Source organism: Mirounga angustirostris, unplaced genomic scaffold (assembly GCF_029215605.1).
Source record: "Mirounga angustirostris isolate CCGP_5_RB_7025 unplaced genomic scaffold, mMirAng1.0.hap1 SCAF_6, whole genome shotgun sequence".
Taxonomy (NCBI): domain Eukaryota; kingdom Metazoa; phylum Chordata; class Mammalia; order Carnivora; family Phocidae; genus Mirounga; species Mirounga angustirostris.
Genome location: NW_026991714.1, coordinates 63,807,397 through 63,831,664, shown reverse-complemented (window position 1 = coordinate 63,831,664; position 24,268 = coordinate 63,807,397). Strand labels below are relative to the sequence as shown.

The 24,268-nt window shown below is 40.2% G+C and overlaps 1 protein-coding gene and 1 pseudogene across 4 annotated transcripts in view; one reads left to right on the top strand and one right to left on the bottom strand.

Annotated features, from left to right (window-relative positions):
• Positions 1-24,268, bottom strand: part of EFCAB2 (EF-hand calcium binding domain 2) — a 116,466-nt gene that overhangs the window by 36,876 nt on the left and 55,322 nt on the right. For 3 of the 4 annotated variants that reach the window (XM_064594431.1, XM_045877590.3, XM_045877592.3), the window contains exon 2: positions 21,911-21,990. In XM_064594431.1, the coding sequence (XP_064450501.1) occupies positions 21,911-21,990 (80 nt within the window). Of the gene's footprint in view, positions 1-21,905; positions 21,991-24,268 lie in introns of all 4 variants that reach the window. The other variant, XM_045877589.3, reaches the window with a different exon arrangement.
• Positions 5,786-5,950, top strand: LOC123847153 (U4 spliceosomal RNA; annotated as a pseudogene).

Below are 24,268 nucleotides of genomic sequence, written 5' to 3'. Positions count from 1 at the left end.
GGGGCCTGAGTAGGAAAAAAAAGGCAGAAGAAGGGCAGATTTGCTGTCTTTGCTTGAACAATCTCCATCTTCTCCTGCCCTTGGACATCGGTACTCCTGCTTCTCGGGCTTTTGGACTCAGACTTACCCCATCAGCTCCCCTGGTTCTCAGGCTTTGACTCAGACTGAATTACATCATTGGCCCTCCTGGTTCTCCAGCTTACACACAGTAGTCATGGGACTTCTTGGTCTCCATAATTATGTGAGCCAATCCCTGTAATAAATCACCTTTCCCCCTCTCTCTATATATATAAATATATAGATACAGATGTAGGTATAGATGATACAGACATAACCAATTGCTTCTGTTTCTCTGCAGAACTCCAACATATTGAGTCTTTAAAATTATGAATGTGGGGGCGCCTGGGGGCTCAGTCGTTGAGTGTCTGCCTTCGGCTCAGGTCATGATCCCGGGATCCTGGGATCGAGTCCCACATCAGGCTCCCTGCTCAGCAGGAAGCCTGCTTCTCCCTCTCCCACTCCCCCTGCTTGTGTTCCTGCTCTCGCTGTGTCTCTCTCTGTTGATTAAATAAATAAAATCTTTAAAAAAAATTATGAATGTGTGTTGAATTCTGTCGAATGCCTCTTAAGTGTCTATAAAGATGATCCTATGATATTTCCTCTCGGATTTATTAACATAATTAAATATATTAATACACTTCCCAGCATAGTACTATTCTTCCACTCCTGGAATAAATCCCATTTTGTTTTAATCTGATCTTGCATTTTGTTGCTGGCATTTCACTTATAATCTTTATGTAGATATTCATAAGTAAGATTGTTCTGGAGGATATTTTTAGTTAAGTTGTTGTTATCTGTATTATACTTATCTCTGAAAAAGAATTTGGAAGTTTTCATTCTTTTCTTATTTTCTAGAAGAACTTGGTACAAAAGTTTTTTCCAGGTTTGATAGAATTCTCCTATGAGAGCATCTGGATGGAAGCCTTTCGGTGAGAGAGCTCTTTGAAAACTTCCCTATCCATTCTGTGGAATTTAGTATGTTTCGATTTTCTATCTTTTTTAAAATTTTATTTTATTTTATTATGTTATGTCACTATACAGTACATCATTAGTTTTTTATGTAATGTTATCAATTTTCTATCTTTACTGGGATCCAGTTTTTGTTGATTTGTTTTGCTTTATTTTTTGTCAATTTTTAAAGTGTATAACTCGGTGGTTTTTAGTAAATTCACAATAGTAAGCAGCCACTACCCCTACCTAATCCTAGAAGAGTTCCATCACCCCAGAAAGGATCCCAGACCTGTTAGTCCCTTCTCGTTCCCTTCCCCTCACCTCCTCGGAATCACTAACTACTGCCCCTCTCTATGGATTTGCCTACTATGGACAGTTCCTAGAAGTGTCATACCACACATGGCCTCCTGTGTCTGGCATCTTCCACTTGGCATAGTATCTCCCAGACTCACCCACCTTGTAGCACGTGTCAGTTCTTCATTCCCCTTTGTGACTGAAGAGTATTCCAGTGTATGGATACACCACATTTTGTTTATCCATTCATCAGTGGATGGACACTTGAGTTTCCCCTTTTTGGCTATTAGGAATAATGCTGCTATGAACATTCATGTGCAAGTTTTTGTGTGAATATAATTTTTCATTTCTCTTGGGTATATGCCTAGGAATGAAATTTCTGGGTCATATGGTAACTCTGTGTTTTAACTTTCTTGAGGAACTACAAAACTATTTCTGAAAGTGGCTGCACCATTTCACATTCCCACCAGCAGCATATGAGGGCTCTAATTTCTCCACATCTTCACTAACATTCATTATTTTACATAAAAAAAAATTATAGCCACCCTAGCACTTCTTTATGGTTTTGATTTGTATTCCTCTAACAACTAATGATGTTTGGCATATTTTCATGTGCATATTGGCCATTAAGTATGTTCTTTGGAGAAAGGTCTATTCAAATCCTTTATCCACTTTTTAATTATTTGTATTTTTATTATTGAGTTGTAAGAGCTCTTTGTATATTCTGGATGCTGACATATGATTTGCAAATATTTTCTCCCCCTCCTGTGACTGACTTTCTATTTTCTTTATGGTAAAAAACAAGTTTTTAATTTTGATTTAGTCCAATGTATCTGTTTTTTTTTCCTTCGGTTACTTATGCTTTAGGTGTCATATCTAAGAAATCACTGACTAATCTTTGGTCACAAAGACTTACACTTATGTTTTCTTCTAGAGTTTTATAGTTTCAGGTCCCAGTGTAGGTCTCTTATTTACTTTGAGATAGTTTTTGTATATGGTATGTGGCAGGTGACCAATTTCATTTATTTGCATGGGAATATCCTGCTGTCCTAGCACCATTTGGTGAAAATATTCTTTCTCCATTGAATTGACTTGCCAACTTTGTTGAAGATCAATTGACCATAAATGTAAAGGTTTATTTCCAAACTCTCAACTTTGTTCCATTGCAGTACATGGGTAAACCTCATATCATAGAGTCTTGACTACTAAAGTTTTGTTTATTTTTTTTAAGTTTTTTTAAAAAAGATTTTATTTATTTGACAGAGAGAGATAGCGAGAGAGGGAACACAAGCAGGGGGGAGCTGGAGAGGGAGAAGCAGGCTCCCCGCTGAGCAGGGAGCCCGACGTGGGGCTTGATCCCAGGACCCCAAGATCATGACCTGAGCCAAAAGCAGACACTTAACCGACTGAGACACCCAGGTGCCCCAGCTATAGCTTTGTTTAAATATTGAAATTGGGAAGTGTGAATTCGACTTTGTTCTTCCTTTTTGAGATTGTTTGTGGCTGTTCTAGGTGCCTTGCAATTCCATATAAATTTTAGGATCAGCTTGTCGATTATTGAAAAAAAAATTAAAAGGCAGCTGGGATTTTGATAGGGATTATGTTGAATCAGTTGGTTGATTTGGGAAGTATTGCCAGCTTAACGATAGTAAGTGTTCCAATCCAGGTGTACAAGTTTTGACAAATTATATTCTACTAGAAAATTGCCCTTTACAGCTAGATTTTCAAATGTGCTTGTATAGACTTGTACAAACTACTCTCATAATATGTTTAGATTTCCTCTGTTTTGATTGTCATTTCACCCCAGTCATTGGTGCCTTTTTGTGTTTTCTCAAAAAAAAAAAAAAATGCCAGTGACTTTTTTTTTTTAACCTTTCACAAAGAACAAGCCTTTCATTTTATTTATTAGTTCCTACTGTTTCCCTGTTTCCCGGTGCCATTATGCTTTTATCTTCACCAATCCCTCCCTTCTGCTCTCTCTCACCTTACTCTTTTTCTCTAGCTTTTTGAATTGAATATTCTATTCATTTTCTTATGCTGCTATTTTGCTTGATATAGGCATTCATGAGTTTTGATTTGGTTGTATCTCATGGATTCTAATGCCATTTCCATTTTCATATCTCATTTCCATTATAGTTACTTTCCAGAAGTTTTCAATTTCATTGTCCTAAAACTTCCCCTTTGACCTAAGAGTTGTTATAGACTTTAAAATTTTTTTTCCAGATTGAGCTACAGATTTGGATGTGCATGAGATTTCCCAGGAAAGGGTATAAAGTGAAAAGAGAGATGGGGATGAACCTCCTGGGACATTAATAAGTCATCCAGAGGCATAGTTGTCCCCAAAAGGAGCTGAGAAGGAAGAACTGGAGATGTTGGATGAAAACAGAAGGTGAACTCAGGGAAGACAAGGGAAGAGACAACTGGTGACCTCAGGAGACAGTGTGAATGGGAATGGGGATGGAGGTAGAAGTCAAATTACAAATTGCACATGAAGAATGAACAGAGTGAAGGTTCTCAATAAAAGCAAACTCTTTTTCTTTTTTTTTTTTTTTTAAGATTTTATTTATTTATTTGACAGAGAGAGACACAGCAAGAGAGGGAACACAAGTGGGGGAGTGGGAGAGGGAGAAGCAGGCTTCCCGTGGAGCAGGGAGCCCAATGCGGGGCTCGATCCCAGGATCCCGGGATCATGACCTGAGCCAAAGGCAGACACTTAACAGCTGAGCCACCCAGGTACCCCGCAAACTCTCTTTCTTATCAAGATTCTTAACTATGAAGAGAAAGACAATGATAGGGCATTAGCTGGGGGGTTTAGTGGGTAGAAGTTTTTTTGTTTTATATGAAAGACATGTATGTAGTGGGATATTTTGCAATGACAATGAAAGCCTTTCCATCCAATTCATGGTACCCTTTCCCCCCAACCAAGGTGGCTAGCGCATTCCATGTTCACTGCCTCAGGGAGAGGAGAACTCAGCACAATACAGAGATCAGGGTGAATGCCAAGGAAAGCTGACTTACTCGTGAGTGCGTGGCTCGGCACTCATACTATCCATGCCTGCCCCTCTGCAGACTTCCGTGTTTCTGCTTTGCGTTAGGCCGTGGGTTCAGGAGAGCCACTGGGTCTCCTTAGGTTGGAGAGCTTTCGGTGCTCTAAGAGCCACGGTCCTGCCGCTCTTCTGCATGCCGTCTGGGACTATCTGGGTGATGAGGCAGCTCTGTGAGGCCACCACACACACACACACTGTCAGCCAACTTTTCCCCAACCTCTAATTAAGATTCCTTTGAGCAGAGCATGGGAATTCCTCTTGCCCCATATCCTTGTTTGTACCTGCTGCTGAAAGAATTTGTGTCACCAAGTGGTGCTTGGGTGGCTCAGTCGTTAAGCGTCTGCCTTCGGCTCAGGTCATGATCCCAGGGCCCTGGGATCGAGTCCTGCATCGGGCTCCCTGCTCAGCGGGAAGCCTGCTTCTCCCTCTCCCACTCCCCCTGCTTGTGTTCCCTCTCTCGCTGTGTCTCTCTCTCTCAAATAAATAAATAAAATCTTAAAAAAAAAAAAAAAAGAATTTGTGTCAACGAAGCTTGTTGGAAGTCCCTGTTCAAGTCTTTGCTCATTTCTCTCTGTGTGGGGTTTTTTTTAGAAGGTCCCAGGTGATTCTAGTGTGCCCTCAGAACTGGAAACTACTGCTCTAGTCTATGTGCCAATCTATCTACCATCCTATAGCTACAGTTTTCTTTCTAAAAGCCCAAATCTGTTACTTTTCTGCACTTAAGGATTTCTACCACTCACATAACAAAATCCAGGCTCTGTAGGGCACACACAAGACCATTCACTGAATGGCCCCAACCCACCTTTACACCTTCATTTCTAATAACTCCACAAATGAGTAACATACACTCTGCTAACATTATTGGCACTGACTATAGACAAAAGACAATGCTGTGCACATTAAAGAGTCCAAACATTACATTTTGTCTTCAACATGTTTTTAACTTAGGAGAGGCAAGAAAAATAAGCTCTTCGTGAAAAACAAAAATAATTTTAGAGTTGGGTGAGCAAAGGAAAGATGGCCAAAATAAGCTCTCAGTGAAAGGCTGGAAACTATTACAAAATGCACCGGTAGTTTTCAGAAAAAAAAATAGACATTTGAGTATCACTTCTCAGTAATTCAGAAAATGAAACAGAAGAAGGCTACGGGTTAGGAGCTGGTGTAGCTACCATGCCTTTAAATTAACCAGAAGCCGACTTGAATTACAGCACTTGCAGCCTGGCTTCTGGCCTGGTTTCATCACTGCATTATGCAGTGACACTTCCAAACACTTGTTTCGGAGTCCCTCAAAGACACAAATAACGAATTCCCATGCTCCTTGGGACCCTGCTAACGTAACCAAATCTCCCTTTCACAGCCACTCTAATAGCATCCAGAACAGTCCCGTCTTTCTCACCTCCCCCAGGGAAAGAACAGATTTAGACATCTGGCCGAGCTTTGCGCAGTGGCAGTATCGTAGCCAATGAGGTTTATCCGAGGCGCGACTATTGCTAATAGACATCTGGCCGTACTATCTCTACAGATGAAACGGATGACGTTTCTGCCGCTCCCTGTGTAGAATTTGTAGAACACTGAATTCCATGGCCACAATGGACAGTGGTCCGGACGGAGTCACTTGCGCTGTGTATGACACAGAACCACTGGTTACTAACCCCTACTGCCCTCCTCACTTCCCCCAAGGAGATCTGGGGCAATTTCAAACACCTCCCAGACTTTTTTATGCAACCACAAATATATCTGATCTCCACAGCTTGTGATTCATGGGGTCAGCCATAAAGGGAGACATTTTTCACGTCATGCTTGACAGGAGTAGCAAACAATGATGGCTCTTCCTGTAGTCACCATCAGCCCTCTTCAGCCAGCTACAACCTAGGACATAGCTTGCTAAGATATCTAGGGGCCCCAAACCCTTCCTTGGGTTCCTGTGGAGAAAACTCAATAATGCTACTCTGCGAGAATAACGGCCACCACTACAACAAACACCAGCATCCCATGGCTTACTACACCTACGGAGGTGGCTTCTGTTAGATCCAAAATGGGTTTTCCTGATCGAAGAATGGCTTTGTTCCAAAGAATCATTCAGGGACACAGCTCCTTCCATCTTGTGGTTCCATCAATTTCAACACATGGTTTCCAACATCACTCGGCTTGTATGTGTCCAACCAGAAGGGGAGAAAACATGGAGGACCACATGGGAGGTTTTTAAGGATCAGGTCTAAAAGTGGCACACATCACTGCCACCTCCATTCCACTGGCCAAAACTCTACCTCAACCATACTTCCCAGCCTCGCTCTATCTTCAAGGGAGTGTGGGAATTATAGTTTCGCTATGTGCTCAGGAAGAGAGGTAATAAAATTAGCCTACCCAATCTCTACCACAGTCAACCACCATGGCATGAATCACTAGCACTACCAGGGACGAGGAGAATTAGTAGCACTACTGGCCTAGATATTGGGTTGAAATGGCCTAATATGAGGCTTACACAACCTCATCAGGATTTAGGGGTAACTGTACCAGATAGGGAGCAATCCGCAGTCCTTGTGAGAGTTCCTTAACATGCAGGTTGTGGTGCTTTGTACCATTTGACCTGCTTCCCTAGGCATAGCTGTTTTAACCAGAGATGGTGACTTAACCAAATATGATCTCTCTCCACAGGCCTACAACAGAAAGCCCTATGACACTATCATTAGCACTCTGCTCCATCATTATTTTATTTTACCATATTTTATTTCCTATGTTAACAAGAACAGTTGAAGCTGCAGGAATGTGAACCTGGAAGCCACAGAGGGTACACACCCAGAGGCCCCAGAAAGTACACCCCCTGAGACCACCAATCCTCAGCCTCTGGCTCCTGATGTTTATGGCCATACACCAAAATTCGTACTTGATCTAGACAATACGACAAACACAACAGACAGATATCTATAATCCAGAGTCAAGCAAGTCGGCCTCCAAAGCTATTAAATGCAGAAAAGGTCCTCTTTATCACACAGCAAATGAAGTGCCTTAACAGGGTAGTCCGAATCCAAGAGTTATTTGTCTGTCACGTGCTATCCTATTAATCAACTCCCATTTATAAAGCCTGGGGTATGGTTTACTGAGCTTTCTGATGCCCTCCAATACACTAAAGCTTAGTGCATTTATGCACTTAGACTAAGAATAAACTGGAAAGCTACATCCATTCTGGACTCCTGAATGCTACTGAGAAGTCATTAAAATGAACTTCATCACGGCCTTGATCCTTGTTCCCTTGATCCCAACCCAAGGGAACAGTACCATACAATGAAAGTATGCAACCATTTGAGTATAAAAGGGGGGGTAAGAAAATAATATATATGTATGCATAGAATATTTCTGGAGTGATTCCTAGAAATTAGTACTTTAGTTGCTAATACTTCGGAGGGGTCCTGGATGGCTGGTGGAAGGGAGTTAGACAAACTTTTATCTGCACTTTGTTCTCTTCGAATTTTTAACCATATAAATATATTATCTATGTAAAAAATGTTTTTTTTAAAGATTTATTTATTTTGAGAGAGAGAGAGAGAATGAGCAAGGGGGGCTGGGGGCAGGAGCAGAGGGAGAACTTCCTGCTGAGCGCAGAGCCCCAGGCTGGGCTCGATCCCAAGACCCTGAGATCGTGACCTGAGCCAAAATTAAGAGTCAGCCACTCAATCGACTGAGTCACCCAAACACCCCTAAAAAATGTACTTTTAATTTTAATCCCCTTTACTGATTACTCCCTTCATATCCTGTCACCAAGATCCACTATTCTCCCTTGCATCTTTCTTCCCCCTTACCATCTTTGACCAGCTCCCCTTCCTGTGACAGTGAGAGTGGGTTTCTGAGTCTGTTCAGGCTGCTCTAAAAAAATACCATAAATTGAATGCTTATAAATGACTAACATTTATTTCTTTTAGTTCTGGAGGCTGGGAAGTCCAAGGTCCTGGTGCAGGCAGATTCAGTGTGGTGAGAATGTGCTCCCTAGATAGTGTCTTTTTGCCGGAACCTCACTTGGCAGAGGAACAGGTAGCTCCCAGGCCTCTTTTGTTAGGGCGTTGATCCCACCCACGAAGGCTCTGCTTTTATGACCTAAGCATCTCTCAAAGGCTCCACCTCCTAATACTATCACAGTGGGAGTTAGGATTTCAACACATGAAATTGTGTGTGTGGGGGGGGTGGATACAAGGATTCAGACCATAGCAGTTTCTTATTCATCCCACCACACCCCACCATTCTATCAGAACCTAATTATGTAGATTGAGACACCCTATCTCCCAATAAGAAAAAAAATCTTCTTCTTCAGGAAAAGGCAAGAGAAAAGAATTTGGGCTTACAGGATTTATTTGCTGGCATTCTGAGAAAGGGCTACAGTCTTTGTCCAATTCCACATTAATAACTTTAGCCCTGACATAACAGTAGCATCATATTATAAGCAACCCAAATGGCCAAAAGTAGGAGATATGTTAAATTATGGTATAGTGGTACATCGCAAGGTGTTCACCTTGCAGCCATTAACAATGAATACATAAACTTATATCATTCAAGTACAAAATATCTGAATATAAAGCAAACATCTTTTTTTTTTTAAGCCAGGACATTCTTTTTTTAAAAAAAGATTTTATTTATTTATTTTAGAGAAAGAGTGAGAAAGAGCATGAGAGGGGAGACGGTCAGAGGGTGAAGCAGACTCCCCATTGAGCAGGGAGCCCAATGCGGGACTCGATCCCGGGACTCCAGGATCATGACCTGAGCCGAAGGCAGTCGCTTAACCAGCTGAGCCACCCAGGCACCCTAAAGCAAACATCTTAAACACTAAAGAACTTGCAAAAATACCCAAGAGCCCTCTCTGAAAAAAAAAAAAAAAACAACAACAAAAACTGACAAGATGAGAATCCAGATGGCAGATACAAATCAAAGTACCAGAATGGAGGGGAAATGGTGGTCAGCAGGTAATTTCATTCAAATATAGACAAAATATACTTTAAAATTTTGTTAATACTAAACAAAGTATGAGTATTCTACCTTGTCAGTGTAAAAATAATAATATAACTCAGATACATCAGGGGACTGAGAGAGGGAAAAAATGGAAGGAAATTTAAAAGTGCTAACGTCAACTGACACTTTTTACACACAGTATGGGATGCCTGGGTGGCACAGTCAGGTGAACGTCTGCCTCTTGATTTTGGCTCAGGTCATGATCTCAGGGTCATGAGGTCCAGCCTGGAGTCGGGCTCCGCCATCAGCGAGGAGTCTGCTTGTCCCTCTCCCTCTGCTCCTACCCCCCTCTCTCTCTCTCTAAATTAAAAAATAAAAAATAAATTTAAAGAAAGAACACACACAGTGACTACAACCTCTTAACGTTTTCCTCATTATCTTCTCTGAATTTAAAATAATATCTCTCATGACCAGGAAACACTTGAGATTCCGTAATTTCTTTAATTTAAATTTATTTTTTTCTTTTGTTAATTCAAGGAAAATTAAATTAATACTTTTTTTTAAAGTATGATCTTACTTTTATAGGCTAGTCTCTTCCTTTGTGCATTTAATAAATGTATGTATACTGGGCACCTACTATGCACCAAACACAGTCTTAGGTGCTGAAATACAGCAGTGAGCAAAACAGACAGAAGGTCCTGCCCTCAAGGAGATTATATTCTAGATTTTTTTCTTCCATATGTTTTCTTTTTCCTTTCTTCCCATTCCTTCTCCTTCCTTTCTTATCAACTCCCCACCCTTCTAACCATGTATCTTATTACACATGGGTAAAAAAGACATCTAGAACTACACTTGTATAACATTAACAACTGTTCTTTCAGGAGGTAGGATTTAGGATGATTTTTTAAACTTTAAGTGATTATTTAATCACAGTTCATCAAAAGGGCCATTATAAGTAAACCAATTTTTTTAAAGATTGAATAAGAGAGAGAGAGAGACCACATGTGCTAGTGAGCTGGGGGAGGGGCAGAGGGAGAGGGAGACAAGCAGACACCCCGCTGAGCAGGGACACCCCTCCAAACACACACACACTCAGGGCTTAATCCCAGGACCCTGAGATAACAACCCGAGCCAATATCAAGAGTTGGACACTCAACACACTTAACCAACTGAGCCACCCACGTCCCCATAAGCAAACCAATTTTTCACAAAGCAACTGGAAAGTGAGATGGCGAAAAGACAAGGTATAAATCACTCTTGAAAAAATATTTGTTATTATGAGTAATTGTGAAATATTACAGAAAAAGTACAGAAAAAATATAACAGCCATATATCCAATACTGAGATTTAACCAGTGCTAACCTTTTGCCACATTTGCTTCAGACTTTTTCCATAAGAATAAAACATGGCAGAAAACAGCTAAAGTCCCGCTCTCCATCCCTTCCCCCTGTGTCTTCAGATGCCACCACTATTCTGAGGATAATATTTATCATTCCCATGCATGTCATTGTATTCATAAACAAGAGACACTACTATTTTATAGGTTTAAAATTTACATATATTGTATCAGAATGTTTGCTTCCTTCTATAATTTTTTTAACTCGACATTGTTCTTAAAATTTATCCAAGTTATACTCTAGTCTAGTTCATCATACCTTTCACTCATATGTGTGAACTATGTATAAATGGACCCCAGTTTTTACAATTAATTCCCTATCAAGGGGTCTATAGGTCCAACAATTCCATTCCTCTTTTACACTGTTTTTCCATCGCATAAATACAGACCCATTAACCTGCACAGTTTTTCAAAAGCTCTTTTGAGTCTCAAGCTTTCTCAGGTAATAATTGTTTAGGGAAACTGCCCATGCAATCTCTCCATATTGCTCACCCTTTTTACTACCTGATTAAATGTATTGTGAAATGTTGTTATTAACTTATCTTCAAACATAGTATTAAATCTGAAGAGGTAGAAATAATATTTATGGTATGTCCAGTCTTCTTTGGAAGAGTGATCCCTAATCCATCATAAAGCGGTTCTTATTACCTACTTCTTATTGAATTTTAGACAAGACCTAATACACTCAAAGTTCCTGCCAACTGCTTAAGAAACTCAAGTCTCCTTATCAGTGTAAAAGATGAACAGTGGGTGTTGTGTGCCTCAGACACTCATGCTGAGTTGAGATGGAAGCACTGAAAAAGAGACTCACTGCATTAGCAGGAGGACACCTGGGGCTGCTGGGCTACAAAAAGTTTGCTCAAAGACGAGGAAAACAACAAGAAAATATTAGGAAAAATCTCCCATAGTGGAGGCAAGAATAAAGTAAACACAGAATAGTCTAGAATACCATGCAAAGGCACTGAAACATAGCAAGGGCACAGAGAGGCGTAGTTGGGGAAAGGGGGATGACCAGCACTTTTATTCCAGGATTGGACCCTACATCATCTTGGCACACCATATTCTTGAGGATCAATCCATTCTGGAATTGATTAGAATGGAGTGTTAAAAACATATATAACTTGATCTGACCTTATATACTTTTCAAAAACTCTTTCATATTTTTCCATTTGCTACTCTTAACACTCCTGTGGTTTAAGTGATGCAGGTATAAGGAAAATGAATAAAAAGAGAGTGACACATAAAAATCCAATCATAGTAATCAAAACAGTATGGTACTGGCATAAAAACAAACACATACATCAGTAGAACAGGATAGAGAGGCAAGAATATGTGATGGAGAAAAGACAGTCTTTTCAATAAATTGCATTGGGAAAACTAGACACCTACATGCAAAAAAGATGAAACTGGACCACTTTCTTACACCACATTTAAGAAAACCCCCTAAAAATGGATTAAACCTAAATGTAAAATCTGAAACCATAAAACTCCCAGAAGAAAACAGAGGCAGTAATCTCTTGGACATTGCCCTTAGCAACATTTTTATAGATATATCTCCTCTGGCAAGGGAAACAAAAGCAAAAATAAACTATTGGAACTGTGCCAAAATAAAAATCTTTTTCACTGTGAAGAAAACCATCAACAAAAACAGAAGGGCAGCCTAGCGAATGACAGAAGATATTTGCAACTGACAGATCTAATAAGGGGTTAATATCCAAAATATATAAAGAATTTATACAATGGAACACCAAAAAACCCCCAGATAATCTGATTAAAATGGGCAGAGGACCTAACTAGATATTTTTTCCTGAAGACATACAGATGGCCAACAGGCACATGAAAAGTTGCTCAGGGAAATGCAAATCAAAACCACAATGAAATACCACCTCACACCAATCAGAATGGCTAATCTCAAAAAGACAAAAAAGGACAAGTGTTGGCAAAAAAGGAGAGAAAAGGGAACCCTCATGCAGTGTTGGTAGGAATGTAAATTGGTGCAACTACTATAGAAAACAGTAAGAGACCCTCAAAAAATTAAAAATAGAAATACCATATGTTCCAGCAGTTTTACTACTGGGTATTTATCCAAAGAAATCAAAACACTAAGTCAAAAAGATATCTGCACCCCCATGTTTACTGCAGCATTTTTTTACAAGAGCCAAGATATGGAAGCAACCCAAGTGTCCATCAATAGATGAATGGATAGAGAAGATGGGATACACACACACACAGGAACATTTCTTAGCCATACAAAAAATGAAATCTTGGGCGCCTGGGTGGCTCAGATGGTTAAGCGTCTGCCTTCGGCTCAGGTCATGATCCCAGGGTCCTGGGATCGAGTCCCGCATCGGGCTCCCTGCTCCTCGGGAGCCTGCTTCTCCCTCTGCCTCTCTCTCTTTCTGTCTCTCATGAATGAATAAATAAAATCTTTAAAAAAAAAAATGAAATCTTGCCATTTGCAACAACATGAATAGACCTAGAAGGTATTATCTAAGTGAGATGAGTCAGACAAGAGAAAGACAAATACCATATGATTTCACTTATATGTGGAATCTAAAAAGCAAAGCAAATGAACAAACAAACAAAAACGAAACAGACTCTTAAATACAGAGAACAAATTGGTGGTTGCCAAAAAGGAGGTGGGGGGGAGGGTGGATACAACAGGTGAAGGAGATTAAGGGGTACAAACTTCCAGTTATAAAATAAATAACAAATGAAAAGAACAGTATAGGGAATTAGTCAATAATATTGTAATAAAGTAAAAAAAATCGACGATAGAGCCAGCAACTGACTCCACCAACTTCTAGTATACTTTTATTCTGTTAGAGTCAAAGATGAAAGAACATACATTACAAAAAACTAGACTGGTTTGTGATTCAGATTTGAGTGATGTTCAAATTAAATTTATCAGCTACATGGAAAAATTAATTCACTTTTTTACTTTAGAGACATTCCTTGTGGAATGTTGTTTTTTTCTTTTTTACCATACTAGCTTTATTCAGGCCAACTTAAATTTATTCTATTAAAACTACTCTGATGACTTTTGTTTGTTTCCAAAAGTCAAATCCATATTCATTTTTTTTAAGATTTTATTTATTTATTTGACAGAGAGACACACAGCGAGAGAGGGAACACAAGCAGGGAGGAGTGATAGAGGGAGAAGTAGGCTTCCTGACGAGCAAGGAGCCCAGTGTGGGACCCGATCCCAGGACCCTAGGACCACGGCCTGAGCCAAAGGCAGACGCCTAACAACTGAGTCACCCAGGCGCCCTCAAAAGTCAAATCCATATTCAAATGGTGTGTAATTTAACCATTTTTTTAAAGTTTCTGAACACCAGAAAGTAAAAGTAGTCAAAAGACAGATGGCATACATTTCACACACTATGGCTGAGATCTTTAATATATAAAAAGATAAATAATTCAATAAAAAATGGGAAAGGCCATGAACTGCCAGTTCAAACAAAAGGAAATATAAATCACTTTTATTTTTTTATTTTTATTTTTTTTAAGATTTTATTTATTTGACAGAGAGAGACACAGTGAAAGAGGGAACACAAGCAGGGGGAGTGGGAGAGGGAGAAGCAGGCTTCCCGCCAAGCAGGGAGCCCGATGCGGGGCTCCATCCCAGGACCCTGGGATCATGACCTGAGCAGAAGGCAGACACTTAATGACTGAGCCACCCAGGCATCCTTATAAATCATTTTTAGACATACAGAAAGATGTCCATATTAGAGAAATGAAATTAACACTGAGTTTCTATTTTTCAGGTATCACATTAGCAAAAATTCTAAAGTTTGATAATTAACTTTGTTTGAGAGAGAGTAGGGAAATAGGCACACTCATAAAATGAAGTGAGAGAATACATTGTCAATATAGCGACCTCTAGCAAAAATATTCATGCACTTTGATATACGTCCAAGAATTTATCCTAAAGAAAAATTCTCACTTTTGCAAAATAACATGCACAGTAAGATATTCTCAGCAACATGGACTAGCATAACAAGAGCCTGGAAACAACCTAAATACCCATTGAGAGGAGATTAATTAAGTATATTATGTTTCATCCATACAATGAAATGAGGAAACTCTTATGTACTAATAAAGAATAATCACAAAGTTATGGTAAGTAAAAAAAGCAAAGTACAGAATAGTTTCTCACCACTTATGTAAAAACATACACACACATCCTATAACTCAACATCAAAAAAAAAATACAATTTAAAAATGGGCAAAGGGCTTAAACAGACATTTCTCCACAGAAGATGTACACATGCAAAATGCTCAACATCATTACTCATTAGGCAAATACAAATCAAAACCACAACAGGATACCACTTTACACCCATTACGATAAAGATGACAAGCAGAAAATAACAAGTGTTGGTTAAGGACATGGAGAAATTGGAATCTTTGCGCTTTGCTGGTAGAAATGTAAAGTGATACAGTTCCTGGGGAAAACAGTATGGTGGTCTCTTCAAAAATTAAACATAGAATGACTATATGATCTACCAATTCTGCTGCTGGGTAGACATCCAAAAGAACTGAAAGCAGAAACCTGAACAAATATTTGTTCACCAATGTTCATATAGCAATATTGTTCAAAAAGCCAAAAGGCGGTAACAACCCAAATGTCCATGAACAGAGGGATGGATAAACAATATGGTATATATGTACAGTAGAGTACTATGCAACCTTAAGAAGGAGTGAAATTCTGACACATGCCACAACATGGATGAACCTTAAAGACATTACGCTAAAAGAAATAAGCCAGACACAAAAGGGCAAATGTATGACTTCACTTATATGAGGTACCTAGAATAGTTAAACTCATAGAAACAGGAAGTAAAATAGTGGTTACCAGGATTGAGGGAGAGGAGGAATGAGGAGTTATTGTTTAAAAGGTACAGAGTTGGGGCACCTGGGTGGCTCAGTTGGTTGGGTGCCTGGCTCTTGGTTTCAGCTCAGGTCATGGTCTTGGGGTCGTGGGATCAAGCCCTGCATAGGGCTCCATGCTCAGCACAGAGCCTGCTTGTCCCTCTCCCTCTGTTTCTCCCCACCACTCACACTCTCTCTCAAATAAATAAATAAAATCTTCAGAAAAAAAAGTTAAAAGGTACAGAGTTTTGGTATGGGAAGATGAAAAATTTCTAGGACCATGGCCTGAGCCAAAGGCAGACGCCTAACAACTGAGATGGATAGCAGTAATGTAAATGTACTAAAGTCACTAAACTATACACTTAAAAATGGTTAAAATGTTAAATTTTATGTTATATATACTTAACACAATAAAACACACACACACACACACACTTGTATTTGCATGGACTTTCTCTGGAAAAAAACCTGTAACAACTCTTGCCTTTAAAAATAGGAACTGGATAGGGCACTTGGGTGCCGAGTCAGTTAAGTGTCCGGCTCTTGGTTTCAGTTCAGGTCATGATCTCAAGGTCCTGAAATGGAGCCCCACGTCAGGCTCCACGCTCAGCATGGAGTCTGTTTGTCCCTATCCTTCTGCCCTTCCCCCTGCTTGTGCTCATGCTCTCTTTCTCTTTACACTTTCTCAAATAAATAAATAAAATCTTAAAAAAAAGAGGACTGGATAGCCAGGAGTTAGAGGTGAAAAGATGTATCCGTCACTACTTTTTGTACCTTTAGAATCTTACCCCATGTCTATATATTATCTATTCCAAAACTTCATTTTCAATCAGTCTTTTGATTGAAATCTCAACACAGAGCAGGAAAATGTATGTAAGTCAAAAGGTATTATGTTCTAGGTTTTATATGAGGCAAATTAAAATGCCCCCAATTAGTGTTATTTTTTAAAAACCTGCCTCGATGTTTTTCAAGGTGCCAACTTTCAAAAACTATTTAACAAGGAAAATGAACTACTTCAAAACTTAAAAGATCAAAACAGAATGCACAGAAATACGTAAAAAATTCTTATGAGAGGTTTGTTATGTATAACTACTAATCCAGAGTAAATAGAAGAAAAACAACTCTAAATCGTTTACTTTAAGAATATAAAGTGTACTACTACTAATAATCCCTAATTTGTTCCAAGTTTTAAATCCCAAGCTAATTTGTTCTGAGCTAATATTGTTCTAAGAGCTTTAAAAATGTCCACTGACAACAGTGGTTCTCATATTTTTGGGTTTTAGAACTCCTTTTGCGTTCTTAAAAATGATAAGAAATCCTCAGAAAGCCTTTCCTTATGTGAGTTGTATTTTTAAAAATATTTTTTAAATATTTTTTAAAAATTTTTAAATATTCACTTAGAAATCTTTTTAAAATACTTCAAATTTTTCATTCAGAAATAACAAATCCATTACAAGTGTAGGTCAATAACATAATTTTATGAAAAATAACTATATTTTCCACAAGAACAAATTTAATTAGAAGAATGGCACCATTTTACATGTTTGCAAATCTCTGTAATGTCTGGCTTAACAGAAGACAGCTGGATTCTCCTATCTGGTTTGGCATCCAATCTGTTGCAATATCACACATCATGTAGCTTTTCAAAAACTCCAATATATACTTGTGAAAAAATGAGAATGAAAATAGCAAATACTGCCTTAGATTTATTATAAAAATAGTTTTGACTTCCCAGACCCCTGAAAGGGTCCTTCCTATGAGGTGAAGGTGAAAATTAAGTTACTTAGTCAGAGAGCCAGGAGTGGAGCCCAGGGGGGTCTGATTCTGGACCCCAGGGTTGCCCCTCGGAGCCAGGAGGAGAGCAGCAGGGAACCCTTTCATGATGTTTTATGTAGTGGTACAGTTTCAAATTCAATCTTTCAATTCGTGCAAAGCAGAGGTTGGGAGAAGGGAGAGTAACAGCCACAAAATTCATCTGTAAAGGGGCCCAGGTCTGTCCTACAAGGAAAATGGCATCTTACCTACAGGGTAGGGGAGACACAGCCAAATGTGCTGGAAGCCCCTCTAGGAACAGCTCTCTCCTGCCCAAACCAAGCCATTATCTATGTCTCACTCCATCCAATGCTTCTCTACACCACTTGAATTCTGCCTTCAATTCTTTTTTTTTTTTTCAGTTTTCTTGAGAAAAAAATCAACATATATCGATTGCTGTGTAAGTTTTTTTTTTTTTTTAAAGATTTTATTTATTTGAGAGAGAGAATGAGATAGAGAGCATGAGAGGGGGGAGGGTCAGAGAGAGAAACAGACTCCCTGCTGAGCAGGGAGCCCGACGTGGGACTCGATCCCGGGACTCCAGGATCATGACCTGAGCCGAAGGCAGTCGCCCAACCAACTGAGCCACCCAGGCGCCCCGTTTGCTGTGTAAGTTTAAGGCATACAGCATGATGGTCTGATTTATGTAGGTTGGGACATGATGACCACAAGAGGTTCAACTAACATTCATCTTCTTATACAGACACAATTAAAAAATAAATAAGAAAAAAAAAGGGTCTCCTTGTGATGAGAACTCTTACGATTTACTTTCCTTGCAGTTTCCCTATAAACCATACAGCAGCGTTAGGTGTACTCACCCTGTTGTACATTACATCCCTAGTACTCACCTTGTAACTAGACGTTTGCACCTTTTAACCAGCTCCCTCCAATTCCCCCTCCCCATCCTCCATGGCCAGTAACCACAAGTCTGATCTCTTCTGAGTTTTTTAGATTGTTCGTATTTAGATTCCACATATATGTGAAATCATAGGGTGTTTGTCTTTCTCTGACTTACTTCACTTAGCATATCCCCCAGGATTCAACCATGTTGTCACAAACGGCAGGATTTCCTCATTTTTATGGCTGAATAATATATATATATGTGTATGTGTGTATACACAACTTCCTTATCCATTCATCTGTCAATGAACAATTGGGTTGTTTCTATGTCTTTTTTTTTTCAATTAAATGTTTTTCAATTAATTAAAATGTTTAAAAAGAAGAGTAATAAAGAGCCTAGCTCTATCAGATATTAAAGCACATTTTAAATTTACAGCAATTAGGGGTGCCTGGGTGGCTCAGATGGTTAAGCGTCTGCCTTTGGCTCAGGTCATGATCCCAGGATCCTGGGATCAAGTCCCGCGTCGGGCTCCCTGCTCAGCGGGGAGCCTGCTTCTCCCTCTGCCTCTCTCTCTCTCTGTCTCTTACAAATAAATAAATAAAATCTTAAAAAAAAAATTTACAGCAATTAGGGGCACCTGGGTAGCTCAGTCGGTTGAGTGTCTGCCTTCAGCTCAGGTCATGATCTCAAGGTCCTGGGATCGAACCCCACATCGGGCTCCCTGCTCAGGGAGGGCATCTGCTTCTCCCTCTCCCTCTCCCTCTCCCTGCTGCTCCCCCTGCTTGTGCTCTCTCTCTCTCTCAAAGAAATAAATAAAATCTTTAAAAAAATAAATTTACAGCAATTAGTATTGGGTTGACCTAGCAGAAGACTGAAAGGTAAAGCAATAGATCAGAATACATAGCCCAAATTAGATTCAACTATAGAAAAGGCAATATATTATAAAGTAGGTGTAATAATTCATGATGTAAATAAAATAAACTGTTTAGCAATTTGGAGGGGAAAAAAGTCTATATTTAGACCTTCACTTTTAATCACATGCCAAAATAAATTCTAGCTAGATTAACTGTTTTTACAATAAAGAGTGGGCAGAGGCTGGGAAAGGCAGGACCAGATCTCATTCATCACTGTGCTCCCAGGGGCTCGTCCGGGGCTGCTGGGCAGCTGCCCAAACACAGGGAACTACCTTGAGCTCCGACTCTGCTGCTAGCCCCTTGTGCCCTCTTGGGCAAGTCACTTTGCTTCTCCGTCCCATAAAGTGGGCACAGTAATGACCCCAGCTGCACAAGAACACCCATTATGAGCTTCAGAGTACTATACAAATTAACAAAAGGAATGAAGACTAGGAAGCTACATCCATCCCTGTTGCTATGATTCGAATATGCGTAACATTAATATTTTAGTGAGAAAAATAATGCCAATTTTCTTTGTAATCTACTTAATAAAGTAGACAATTTAGGTTGTAAAAATATACACTTTCCCTTGGGGCCTCACGAAAATTTTTAAATTTTGAATGGGAAAAAGATGCATCCCATAAGCATGTCTATTTTTCCTGAATTAGCACTTTTACCCAAAAAAGACCTGGCATCAGTGCTCTAAGAGAGCTGGGAGGTTTTCTTTTCACTGCTTCTTTCATGCGGCCCAAAGGCAGGAGACAGGTCCAGGAGGTCCACGAAGGGTGAGGAGGGGAGGGGGAAGGGGGTAGCGGGGCACGGCAGAAGATTTAGAATTTTAAAACCCTGAAATGACCTTGAGCAAGCTATTTACCTTTTCTTTGTTTCCAGAAACTGGAGATGCCAACTCTTACCACACAATTAAAAGACTAAGATGAGGTCATACACATGAGCGCCCTGCACCCAATTACAGGTCTTTTGTCGGCCAGCAAGCCTTGAGTAAATGCTGGCTTCTCTTCTCTGCTGCCCTTCTCTCTCATAAAGCTCTCCTGGCCCTCCTCCCGCTTTCCCTGGCCTCTCTCACAGTCCCTCTCTCCCCTGCCCCCAGGAGAGCCCTGCAGCTTCAGTGAGGGGTCTGAGGCAAAGGCCATCCAGGGATTTGGTCACGCATGTCAAATGCTCCCCACCCCATCCCAAACCCTATCACGGTCACCACCGCCCCACCCGGTCATTTTCCTCCTAGGATACTTGCACTCCATGGTCGCTCAGGCAGCCCGCACCAGTGCCTGAGCACCTGGAGCCCGGCACGTAACCCGCACACTTCCTTGGCAATAGCTGAGCCAGGGCTCACAAAGGGCCAACTACAGTGATGGTTCTGGAATGTAATTCTCAACCTCATCCCCTGCTGTAAGGCGCATAAACACAGATGAGGTATAAAACTGAGATTTATAAGGTGCTACTATAAAGTAATCAACTGGACTGCACCTCTCGGTCTCCTCTCCTGCAATCATACCTTGTGCCTCCAGGTGTAAGAACCTAAACAATACGTATAGTAACAATATGTCGCAAATAAAAGAAAACTGTACACTGTTCCTCCAGTTGAAAGCACTGAGGCTCCTGACCAGTCCTGGAAGTGATGGCAGCCACGTATAAGCCTCAAACTGTTCCTCTCCAGTTCTACTTCTGTTCTTCCCACAGCCCTGCTGGCCTCTGTGTACTAGGCTCTGAGTTTTGAGACTGTGATCCCACCAAATGTTCCTCATTCAGCTCGCCGCTCTTCTGGAAGAACGGTTTCATGACCGCTCCGTGATGTATGTGGCATGGATCCTACAACTTCTGTTCTTCTCCTGGATAGTTTCCCTCTGCCTTTTTTTTTCTTTCTGGTCTCGAACTATTCCATCCCCTTTACTCCATTCCTGATCTACCAGTATTCATGTCTCTCATCCTTTATGTTCTTTTGTTTGGGTTCTTTCTGTTATTTTACTTGGGGAGTGCATCATCATTTAAGCATAATTAATCTTTCTAATTCATGGCTTGATAATACATATTTATTTTATCTTAAATTTTAAAGATTTATTTATTTATTTGAGAGAAAGAGAGCACAAGTGGGAGAGGCAGAGGGAGAAGGAGAGAATCTCAAGCAGACTCCACACTAAGCGCAGAGCCCAGCACGGAGCTCAATCTCACAACCGTGAGATCACAGCCTGAGCCAAAACCAAGAGTCTGAGGCTTAACCAACTGCACCATCCAGGTGCCCTATACTTATTTGAAAAAGAAATTCTGTTCATTCACTCAACAGTTTTTTTTTTAATTGGTGCTTTTACTGAGCACCAATTAAGTCTCTAGCACTAATGCTCCACCAGAGTTCACCTTCCCCACAGAACTTACAGTCTACAGGTTGAAATGGGCAATGTGGATATTCTTTTCACCAGACTATAAAGAGTAAGAAACAGTATTGATCTGAAGCAATCATAGGAAAATAAAAAATTTAAATAGCATAATAAGGGGCGCCTGGGTGGCTCAGTCGGTTAAGAGTCCAACTCTTGGTTTCAGCTCAGGTCATGATCTCATGGGTTGAGGGATCAAGCCCCACGTTGGGCACCACATTCAGCAGGGAGTCTGCTTGAAGATTCTCTCCCTCTGCCCCTCCCCCCACTCACATGCCCCCACACACTCTCTCTCTCAAATAAATAGATATATAGCATAATAAATCCAAGGACTGAAAAAAAGACAAGAGCCCTCTTCTATTGTAAGAGTTGTATCAGTAATTTAGAATTAGAACAAAGAAAACATTGCCAAACCTCACATCCACTGTATTATTCGCCTCATGGTCAAACACTTCAAAAGCCTCCTTGATTTTTTTGTGATATTCTGCTACGGCTATCTCTGCAAAAGACAAAGTAAATAAAAAGTGTTTTACTTTACCTTTGAATTCAAAACAAAAATTTCAACCACTAAGCTAGAAATTCTCAATGAGGAAGAGCGTGCAGAACTCTTTCCTAATCTTAGCGTCATGTAGCATGTTCATCTTTGTCTAGAGATAGCAAGGAATGGACAGACTCTCGTTTCCTGAGGCATGAGACACACACAACACAGTACCAGAGGTGCACTACTCTTGAGTACACAGTGCCATGGGTTTCATGTGTTTGTAGTCATGAGGCCACCACGCAGATCAAGGTATAGAATGCTTCCAACACAGCCTATCTTTTGTCCCAAGCAGTCTGGGCAGAGTCCCAGCCCAAGAGGCAGAAGGAGTCCAGCTCTACAGATAGAGTGTGGCTCACTGGTATGCCTGCCTGTGCACTTGAGGAGGGCTAAAGTTGGGGAGTGGGAGGCATGCAAAAGCAACACAAGACACTCTCTCAAAGGGCTTTCAAACTAGTTTTGAGACTAAGACTTACAAGAAACGATTAAAAAGTCATTTATTCAATAAACATTTATTGAGTCTCTGCTAGGTGCTAGACACTATTCTAAGTGCTAACGTTATAACAAGGAACAAAACAGACAAAAATGCCTACCTCCACAGAGCTGTTTTTATTGAGGGAGATATATAAGCTTACACATATTTGGTAAAAATACACTGTTAAGTCAAATGGTGCTGGAAAAAATAAAGCAGGTAAGGGACACAGAGTGCTGGGGGGGCTGGGTCTTGAGAAAGGAGTGGGGTGGTGGTTTCAGAAGGCCTCCTTAGTGATAAGGTGTCTTCTGCACAGGGGGAAAAGCCAGCTTTATGAATATCTACAGGAGGAGTTTTTAGGCAAATAGAACCGCAGAGGCAGAATGGTAGAGATAAGGTCAGAAAGGTGTGATTTTAGGGGGGGAGGACAAGTTCTATATGGTCTCTGTATACTGCTTTAAAGGTTTTGTCTTTTACTTTAAATGAGATGGTGAACCACTGGAAGGTTCTAAACAGTGACATGACATGGCCTGGCTTATATTCACTACAGTTATAATGTTAAGAATATACCAGAAAGGGACAAGGGTGGAAGGAGAGACCAGTTAGGAGGTTATTGCAGTATTCTACAGAGAGTCTAATGGTGACAGGACAAGGATGGAAACAGTTGGAGATGGTGAGAAATGATAGGATTCTGGATATATTCTAAAGGGCAGAGTCGACAAGACTTGCTGATAGGTTTGATGTTAGATGCAGAGGAAAAGAAAGGGGTTGAGGCTGACTCCAAGGTGTTTGGCTGAGTGGAAGAATAAAGGGAAAAACAATGCAATCAAGTTTCAAAATTTATTTTTCAAATAGTAACATAGGACACCCAGAAAGGGAGAGATTGAGTTCATATACTCATTTAAATTATAAACATAATACCACCAAATTGCAGAAAATGGGAGAAAATTTATTCATATTCCCTATGAGTAACATTACCCTAACATAACCACTCATCACTTTGTTATATTTTCCTCCAGTCTTTCTTCATACACAACTTTTTATATGTATCATTTAAGAACTACCATTCATTCACTCAACAAAAACTTACTGAATGAAACACTATGTACCAGATTCTGTGCCAGGTGCTGTACCTACATTTATAACCAGAGGTAAGCATCGATCAAAGCTCAGAGAGGTCTGGGGTGCCTGGGTGGCTCAGTCAGTTGAGCATCAGACTCTTGATCTTGGCTTGGGTCATGATTTGGGGGTCGTGGGATTAAGCCCTGCCTCGAGCTCCTCGCGCTGGGCATGGAGCCTGCTTAGGATTCTTTCTTTCCCTCTCCCTCTGCCCCTCCCCTCACTTGGGCTCTCTCTCTCTAAAAAAAATAACACACACACAAAAAAACAAATAAAATAAAATAAAGCTCAGAGAGGTTAAGCAACTGGTGCAAGATCACAGAGTTGCCAAGTGGCAGAGCTGGACTGAACTGGATCTATCTCACTTGAGAGATCCTGCTCTCTCCCACACTCTACCCCCACTTCACTAACTGCTAGTACTCATTAGTTTAAAAACTGTAACTCCTAATCACTTCATTCAAATACTATACCTTTCCAGGCTCAACATAACCTATATAACCTTCCATTTTTAACAGTACCAAAGGAATGTACCACAATTTATTGATATTAGTTTTTCTTTATCATAAAAAACATGACAATGAACCATGTTTGCTAATTTAATAAGCAAAAAAATAACTGTTATCTCATTATTTAAATTTATACTTCCTT